The sequence below is a fragment of the Geospiza fortis genome, unplaced genomic scaffold (genome assembly GCF_000277835.1).
Source record: "Geospiza fortis unplaced genomic scaffold, GeoFor_1.0 scaffold362, whole genome shotgun sequence".
Classification (NCBI taxonomy): Eukaryota; Metazoa; Chordata; class Aves; order Passeriformes; family Thraupidae; genus Geospiza; species Geospiza fortis.
Window position 1 is genome coordinate 415227 of NW_005054464.1, and position 9896 is coordinate 425122.

The 9896-nt window shown below is 38.5% G+C and overlaps 1 protein-coding gene across 1 annotated transcript in view; it reads left to right on the plus strand.

The window, feature by feature from the left end:
- SPATA48 (spermatogenesis associated 48) overlaps window positions 1-9896 on the plus strand; it is a 24632-nt gene that overhangs the window by 10077 nt on the left and 4659 nt on the right. Inside the window, 2 exon segments of the mRNA XM_014309894.1 lie at window positions 415-455; window positions 987-1089. Coding sequence (XP_014165369.1) covers window positions 415-455; window positions 987-1089 — 144 coding nt within the window.

Consider the following 9896-nt stretch of genomic DNA (forward strand, 5'->3'; position numbering starts at 1 on the left):
TCTTTCAAGGGAATATAGTTGTGGATGGTGAGAGTTGCTTGCATCAGACCAAGATCTGATGTTAAATTGTCCTGTGTTCTCAAGGACTCAATGAAATAAGTGTTGCTAGAAGGGAAGTAGTTAAATTTTAAAGAAAATTTGCTTATACTGTCCCATTAAATTTACTCAAGTCCTAATATTAGCAGAGGTTAAAAGATAAGATTCTGATGAACCTGCTGAGCTGGTTCATTTAGCATATACGCCAAACTAAATATTTGCTGCAGTCTTTTACCAAATTCAAATGAGCACTGTATTATTCCAAGAGCAAAACTTTGACTTGTCACCACCTGTCTTTTGGGACCTCATAAATATTCTATCAGAATGTTCTGTCTGGTGAAAAAAAAAGAAGTGATTGATACATTTTGTATTTAAAAGTGTAAGTTAAAGCTCTCAAACCTGTCATATCCCTTTGTACATGTATGTATATTGTCCCTGCGTTGTTTCAACTTTTGCCCTTTTTGATTAAGCCCAAGCAGTCCCTCTCTCATTTTCTGAAACAAGAATTGTAGCTGGATTATATTATTTAATCTTAAGGCATTTTCTGGTGCCAGAGTGTATGCTGAATCTCCTTTGCATGTGGATATCTCCAGCTTTTTACCTGTAAACTAGAACTCGGAATCTATTATGTCCACTTTGTAAGAGTATCCCAGGCTGATGATAAGAATAGCCAAAAAGACGAGAGATGACACATTTCTATCTTATTTCTATTTTCCCCCAAGCCTCTCTGAACAAATATATTAGAGCTGTCAGTCTTTATGTGCTGCAAGTTCAGCAGATGATTGCTTTCATCTTGGGATATGCCAAGCACACAGGGCCATTCACCTCTGTGTTCTTTTCTTGTGGACCATTTTAATAAATAACTAGAATTTTGGAGCATGCAGTGTATAGTTCAGCTGCCTCCACCAGCTGTCTTATGAATAATGTACATACCTTTGATTTACTTTCTTTCTGCTGTGTTGGTGCAGTAAATTTTGAAGGCAGTGCTGATGTAGACTTAGTCCAACTTAACCATGTTCATACTTCCAAACCTCACTACACAAGCACTGCACACTATATTTCACTTCTTAGCATGATTTTGACACTGCCTCTTGCATTCTTGTTACTTGGGAAAAGGGAAAAACTGGTAAAAATCTGATCTTGGGTGAAAAGAATGGAAACGTTTATTTTGAAACTATGCCATACTTTCATATTTCAAATGTTTTCTGTTCTTTATTATAATGGTCTGTTGCATGTTTGGTGAGTAATATGATTTGAATATTGCCATGTCAAAAGTGTGTGATTGTTAACTTTAGTCACTAGATGGCCTTTGAGTGTGCAAAAGCTCCCTGAGTGCTATTGGAAAACTATACTTTTAGGTAGATCATTAACTTTGAAGGTTTTCACTTTGAGCCATTCCTAAACCTGTCTTTAGTAGCTTGAGCTGATATTAAGTGCTCATTTGTAAACTTTTGAAAAAGGAAAATGGCAAAATAGCAGCTTAATGATAAGAATTAAAATAATAAAACAAAAGAGAAACTAGACTTTTTTTTTAATTTAAACATAATTTCTTTTTGCATCAGCCTTTCCTGTCTGTCCTTAAAATGGTCTTCCCCAGTTCACATTTGTAAGGAAAGTACAGGAAGGATACTTCACTGGGTAAAGCAGAGAGTCAAAAGCTGTAGAAATATTGCTCTCCCTGTTCTGAAGGAAAGACTTGATGCTGGGTGTTACTCACATCAGAGCATGTGCTAAACACACCTGGCTGTTGGGAGCTGCCTTCTGAGTAGCTGTAATTTTTGAGCTACTTAGATCTGTTCATTTATGTTTCTTACATCTGTTTCAGAGTGAATGTATATGCTTTTGCAGTGCATCACATGCTGTTGCCTATGTGGAGAACAGCACATCATTCTTCATACAGCAGCAGATTCACAGGTAAATTGAGGTGCTAATCATTGTAAGATTGTAAGGTAACATTTGATCCATATTATTGCAAACAAGACTATTAATCCCAAGTTTTTATGACATAATGAACCATTCTGATTATTTTAGATCACCTTCTGCACAAGTCATCAGGTTTCTCAGAGCCTACATCTAACTTTTCTGCTTGAATTAGGACAAAAATAGTTTTGAATGGTTATTGAGAAATGGCTGTGCTTTCAAAATACAGTACATACAGAATACAACATAGTGCTGAACAGAGATGTCTGGGTTGTGATGAAGTTACAGAGTCGTTAACCCTTAATTCTATTAGGTTGTACTGCTGTTATGGTGGAACTTTGAAGAAGAGAAGCAGATGTGTGCACTCTGCTGCAGGCAGATATCCTATCTGGGATTATTTGCATCGCATGGTGGATTTGTAAGTCTGAGCAAGTGACTCTGTATTGCCTTCTCTGGAATCCTGCATCTCATTTTTCTGTTTTCATTGATTTCTGGCCACAGGGGGCCCAAGATCTCTGAGATTTAAAGGATTCTGACATCTCAAAACTCAAAAAAACTCAGTTGTAATAAACTCAATTCCGTCTGGATAATTTTATTAAGATTTTCACACTTGTTATCCATCCATGACTGTCAGACATCAAGCAGATTTTGAGCAGAAGAAAGAAGGAAGTCAGAAGGCATAAACTTTGCCTATAATTTGTTTTTCTCACTTGTGTGTTTGCCAGTAGTTTTGGAAAGTTGTGTAAAGGCCATTGAATTCAACCAAAATCCTTGAAAAGTCAGATATATACTTTGGATAGAGAAGCCTAAATATGATTTGTAAGTATAAATTGTAAAGCTCTCTTAGTAAATAGTCACTTTCACTCTCACGGAGCAGCAGCAGCACTTCCTGCTTGCAGCACTTGGGCAAGAGCGTCAGTGCCCAGGTATTACTCCAGAGTGAGACACTGTTCTTCCCCAAACCATGCAAGAAAGTTGTTGCCATTCAAATTATTAGCAAAGCTGAAGGTAACTAAGAGTCATCTGTCATGTAGCTGCAGAGACAAACAGGAAGAGTGGTGAACCTGGGCATGTTTTTTATGTTAGCCTTGCACCCACCCTCTCTTCCTTTTGGCAGAACAGGAAACCATCTTCTGTTTTTCTTCTTTTTTTTAAGGAATTAGAAAAAAGATAAAAGTCTTGACCTGAGCTGTAGTTGAGCCTAAAAGCCCCTAATATAAGATCAGTGTTGTGAAGAGCTGCTGTGCATATATCCAGCACTCTAGATTATATTGTGAAGTCCTTACCATGCAAATTGGAGGTCTTACAGATGTAAATCCAGGTGCAATGTGATAAGGTCATTCACCAAATTCCCATTGGGAATCAGTAGCACAGTTAGGAATGAAGCTTCACATATCCTGAGCCCAAGAATGTGCTATTTTTTTAACTGAACTCTCATATTTAGGCTTTTAAAATATTTCTTTGCTCAAACTTGGTTTTATATAATATTAATTAGGACAAAGTGATGGTCATACTTCTTGAAAATTAGAGTGATAAAAATGAAAATTTAGGAATCATATTCATGTTATCCAGCTTTTCTCAGTGTTTCAGATATGGAATAACTGTGGGAGCTTTCAGCACATGTAAAAAGCCCTGTCATAAATGTTGTGATTCAGCTAGAAGCGCTAAATTTATGAATATGAACTTATTAATAACTGTGTGGGCTGATTGGTGGCAGTCTAGAATAATCAGTGAAAATTGCCCAAAGAGAGCTATGGACATGCTCTTTGGGTCAGACTCTTCATCTTTGCACGTGACCAAAAATCCTGGATTGTAATTCAGTTCTTCTCATTCTCTTCCAGGCTTTCATTAAAAGCTGTCTTTGGGGAAAGTCATGAATGGCATAGTCTCTTGAGGTCTGTTCCAGCCCTGGAATGTAGCATCATTCTTAATAGCCATGGTTTGTATATGTAGTCCTGAATTTGCTTTAGAATGAACTTGTTGCTCTTTTTCATTCCCAGATGTGCTGCAATGTATGCCTAAAAGCTGGAATCTTGAATCTTCTACCATTTCTTTGTCAAGGATAACATAGAAATAAGTTGGGTTTTTTTTTAAAGGGACAGTAAAAAATTAGGAAGCTGTTGTGGAAGAGCATTCTGAAAATCTCTCTCTGATGCAGTCCTCTTTCACCAAGAGACCTCATAAAATTTTTTATAAAACTTATAATCCCATTGTACAGCTCAGTGCTTGAGTAGGCTACATTGTCAGAACACATGTGGTATAGGCTTGAAACTTATCTTTTTATCCCAACAATGAACAAGGTTCCAAGTTGAATGCATTGATACTTTTTTGTATTTTCAATTTATGTTGCTTGTGTGATTTTTTAGGTATACTGGATAACAGTTGCCCAGTGGCTCAAATGACTTTTTTGGTATTTTGAAATGCACTGGGTTTTTTGTGCATGCTTTCTTTCTCTTCATTTTTTTCCTACCTTCTCTACTTGTCTGCCAACTGTAAACTCTCTTGTATTTGCATTCTTGTTTTTTTCAAACCCATGAAGTGTAAATTCCATTGGAATCGGTGAATTAAAGGTATCTGCTTAATAAGATTTCCTGAACAGGGATAGGATTGAAAATCTGTTCACATATTTTGCAGAGCTGAGACCTCTAGGATTTATTTTACAAGACTTTAAACTCTGAATTAATTGTGTCTGTTTTCCTTGGTTATTTTTGCTTTGTTTCTTAGTAGTTCGATTGTTAATAATTCCCTTATAATATTAATTTATTTGTGGAAGATGAATACAGCATTTGGCTTTATATGTCACATAACTACCCATATATTAGCTAGGTAAGCAGCTGAGTGCTAAATGGCTATGTTTTGTGCAGCTAGCCAGGCTTTCAAAAATAGTTCAGCAACCACACATGAAAACCAGAATTCTGAAAGAGCTCACATTCTGGGTGCACGTTGATCGCTAAGCTCCTGTGAAAATCTGGCCACAAACACCACAATCTGATCTCCTGTGTCTAACTGCTGCTCCAACCCACATATGCACCAAGGAAGAGGAGGACAGCCCAAATACTGGAAAAACATTGTGTTTTCAGAGGAAATTTTGCAGCAGAGCTACAGTGACTTCCAGGAAGGCTCAGACTGATAAATTCTCTAAGCACTTTTGAGAGGTGCCATGTTATTGAAAAGTGAAAATAACTAATGACCCAAATCATTGTTTCTTTTTATAAACAACTACTTTGAAATACTGTCTTTCTTATTTAGAAGTGCATTTTGAACTCAACAATTTTGAAAACTGTAGATAAACTGCTTTTATTGGATCATGTGGGTTTCCAACATAATCATCTGCTCTTCTTTTTTTCTTAAAAATATTTATATGCATGTTTTATTTCGTATAATTCTACTTCAACCCTGGCCACCAGCATTTTTCCTCTGTCGACTTCTTCCCCAATCAGCTACTGAAACAAGGTTATGCTCTATGTGGTATTTTAGATTCTGCAGGTGTTTTAAGGGTCAATGGAAAAAAGCCTCCCACACTTTGGTGATGGGGATTTCCTCTGTAGCATTCAGGGGCTGGGCTCTGCTCTGACGGGCACAGATAACTCTTCTCCCTGGTATTGTTAGAGCTCCCTTACACCTTCAGTGAGCTGGCAGAACTTAATGTAGTAGTAGTGTAGCACATTTAGTGCATTCCAGCATGCACAGCAACAGTTTATATCAATCCAGGTTTATTTCCTATATCTGACTTGTGCTTTTCTCTTTAGTATGTCTTTGGTGTTACAACAACTTCCTGATTCACTGCCGTGCCTACTGGAATCTGCCTCTTGGCATTTGACAAAAGCAGTTCGGACAGTGATTATGTTTTCTTGTTCCACAGTAAAAGTCTCTGCCTCTTCAATTAAGTGAAAAATCGGGCAGTCATCATCTTTTCAAAACTTTCTACTCATTCCTTAGCTCTCCTAATGCACGGTAGAGGGCAGTGCTTACACAATGCATTCTCACCAAGGGTTAGTTACATAGCAGCGCTTTTGAAACATCAGCTAATGCATTGCCAGAACGCTGGTAAAATAGGTTACAATGCTGATTTTTGACAGGTCCAGATTGACAAGGCTGAAGTGACCTGTCAAGTGCCAGAGGCATTGTGTGTGTGAGGAAGACAACAGGATCTGATCAAAAGCACTAGGTTGAAATGGGAAGCATGCAGTTGCTAGGAAGACAAAGTCCTAAGTGTTTCAAGTCCTGCAGTTCTTGCACGAAGATATTCTCTGAAACTACCCTTTATTCATGGTTTCTCAAGAACATTGAGCAAAATGCTACTATCACATCAGTACATCTGTAGTGACTTCCATATTTTTTCAGTGTAGTAATTTTCAAACTGTCTATGTGCATGCATCCCTTGGAAATTCAAGTTATCAGAAACTTCACAGGCCATAATTAGTTGGGAACAGGACCCTCTGCTGTCTTGCACCTTACACAGTCATTTCCAAGGGCTGCTGTACAGCTTTCTCACAAAGTATTCCTTCTTCAGAAACTGACACCTTGTCTACCATACATGCCTGTTTAGTGGTTCTCCAGTTTGACTCATTCAGGGGGTTGTGGAGGCAAGTGTGTGTTGAAATATCCTACTTTGGCATTTTCCAAATGAGATTTTATTGCTACCTTGAAATGCTTCATTGTTTCTGAAGAATATTGCCCCATGCTACAAAAGGGGACTGAAAATCTTGAAAGCAGGATAAAATTGTTTGAAATTGTAGAAACAAAGTTTTCGCATTCAACATGATTCAAAATATTTGGAGGAGTTGCCATTTGATGTTTTTATCTTTTAAGGAACCCCAATCCCATTTTTAAGTACCCATTCCCTATTGTGCTTTGATGGCTGAGGGAGATGGGTGTGAAATGAAACCCAGAATGCTGTCAGTCCTATTCTCTGCTCTGCATTACAGCACTTTGTTTTGTCTTCACAAGTAATCTTGGCTATGTTCTTTCACAACACAAAGGAGTGTATGAATTTCCTGACACAGGACCATGCCCGAGACATTTCTACCACAGGTTGTTCTGTTTGGCAAATAATATCACCGAGGCAAAAAGGATGTAGAAGGGCACAAATGTGTTACATTTGGAAGAGAATTTGAGGTGGAAACCAGTTGTTGCACAGTTTTATATACTGTGAGTGAGATTTGAGAGGCCTATTCCATAGTAGCAAAAACCAAAAGAGCTATAATGACTTCATATGGTGATTTAGTTCTATTGCATTTATACAGGGGTGTTTATAAGATAGAGTAAGATGCTAGGAACTCTTTGCTTGTAAGTGTTAAGGTAAGAATCTACAAGGTATATCTCACTAGACAGAATTTTTTCACAAAGAGCTTGGATACCTCCATTGCTCAAGCTGAAGTGCTGGATCCAAGGTTTTCAGGAATTACAGATTATTTGGGGAAATCTAGATTTTGCTCCTATACAAATAGGTGATGTGGAATTTACATGGCAAACCTGGGCATCCAATACCCTGGAGGCACTCTAGGCCATCATGTCCAGCTGCTGCTTCTGAACTATATGTATCCCCTGTGAGTGCTGTGTTATAGGGAATTATCTCAGAGACCCTAAGGGGTCTCAAAAAGCTCTAAATATTAGTATGGAGGGCCTACTAAAGTCCACATTGATCTTCCTGATCATTGCCAGGAAACAAAAATCTACAAAGACATCCCAAGATGGTAAAGCTCCGCCTCAAATCCACTGTCCAGTTCTGGGCCCCTCACCAAAAGAGGACACTGAGGTGCTGCAGCATGTCCTGAGAAGGGCAATGAAGTTGGTGAAGGGTCTGGAGCACCAAGTCTTATGAGGAGCAGCTGAGGGAGCTGGGGTTGTTTAACCTGGAGAAAAGGAGGCTCAGGGGGAACCTTATCCCTCTTTACAGCTACCCAAAAGCCAGGTGGGGTCAGTATCTTCTCCCAGGTAACCAGCAATAGGACAAGAAAATATGCCTGCCCAGGGAAGGCGTCGCCGTCCCTGAAGACATTTGAAAGACATGTAGATGTGGCACTTGGGGACATGGTTTAGGGTGGACTTGCCAGTCCTGAGTTAACAGCGAACTTGATGTTCTTGAAGGTCCTTTCCAACCTTAGTGATTCTATGATTCTATGGACATAAAAAGCAGAAGCACACTGATGCAGAGGCAGTCAGAATCATACAATTCACTTGAAAAATCGTAGTGCCTGCACAGATTCAACTGTCAGCACTATATATTTGTAACTGTTGACTAAGAGCTGCTAGGATGATAACAAGGAAGTGTATGAACAAGAAAGATGTCATGGTTACAGAAAGAAAGCTTGATGACGGCAGCACAACCACAGAGGGGTTTTGTGTGTTGCCCAGTGGTAGGCTGGCACTTAGTTGTTTTCCTCAGCAGCAGCAATGGGTTAGCAGCTCATCAGAGAAAGTGCACAAGAGCTAGACGGCATGATCCAAAAAAACAAAAACACAAAAGGGTACTTTTTAAACCTCAGTTTCTTCTGCTTTATCACCTACATAACCACAGCACAGTTTTGCATCTTCTCTGCAGGTTCCCAGGAGAGCAGCTGCTCTGCTGAACTGTAACCTTGCTTACTTTCCTGGTACCTTTAGCTTCTCTCTGTTCAGCTCCCTTCTTTTACAGATGCACATGCATCCCACATATTATGAATGCACCAACTTCTGTCAACTGTTTCTAACAGACAGTCTAGAACAAGTCTTCACCTTGGGTCGTTTCTCAGATTGACTTTTGGGTCACGTTTGCCCACTTATGGTGCTTTTATCTTTCCTTCTACTTTTGCAAGTTTCAAAGGTGAGAAGATTTTATCAGATTCCTCACAGTTTAGTTATAATTATATTATTATAATTATAATAATATAACTGCATAATAATACAGTTAATATATTAATATAGAAATATTAGTATATAAAATATAAATAGTATTTTATATACTATTAAAATATATAATTAATATTATAATGTGAAAAATTATGATAATATAACAGTATAATTATTATGTGATTTAACTTCAAATAGGCTTATAAAATACTGGAAGGTGCTATAGGACTTCTTGTTGTCATCTTGTTCTCTTTGTGACCCCCATACACTTCACTGGAATCACTGGAATTCACTTCACACAAATCACTGGAATTTCATTCCATGTGGCAGACATATCTTGCTACATAGCCCATTACCAGGGTAATAAAACTGGGGTGACAGTTTGACTGATTCCTTCAGAGTGGTATCAGATATCTTTTCAGTTTTGGATGAATTTACATGCTTACAGTGACAACAACCCAATATCCATTGTCTCCCTTGATAGGATCCTGATATACAGAAAGAATTTTCTACAGTCACCTAATGTGCACTTAACCTAACAGTTGTCTACTTTGACAGGAAAAAGCAAATTTTAATGCAACTCCTTTTGGCCAATTCTGAAAACATGTTCTACTACTGTAAGAGGTTTTCAAGCCACTTGTTGCCCCTGCACAGCTACTGTCAAGACAGAGAGCAAATTTTTTCCCTGCCCAGCCAACTACTTAGTGATTCTCTATAGGCAACAGCTTTCCAAGTGCTACAAAACCTCTGTACTGATTCTACAAAGCCATCCTCTCTGGAGAGTCATAGACGTGGCGTGGAGCATGGAGCGTGGCACAGGGACTGTAGCAGTGAATGAAGGTATGGGTTAGCGCAGGGTTACTCGAAAGTGAGACAAAGAATTAGGTGGTCCTTCTGCTAACAATGGGTGCAAGGACCACAACAGATACCACCAATGCTCCCATGCCAAATACAGAGTCCTGTGTTATAACTCTGGTAGGTAGATACAGTTTTTTGTCATTACCTCTGCTATTCTTGTGAGGAATTTCAGAGCAAAGTTTCCCACTACAAAAGTCAGAGATACACAAAGTATGATAAACTGTATCTTCATATGTGTGCATGTTTGCATC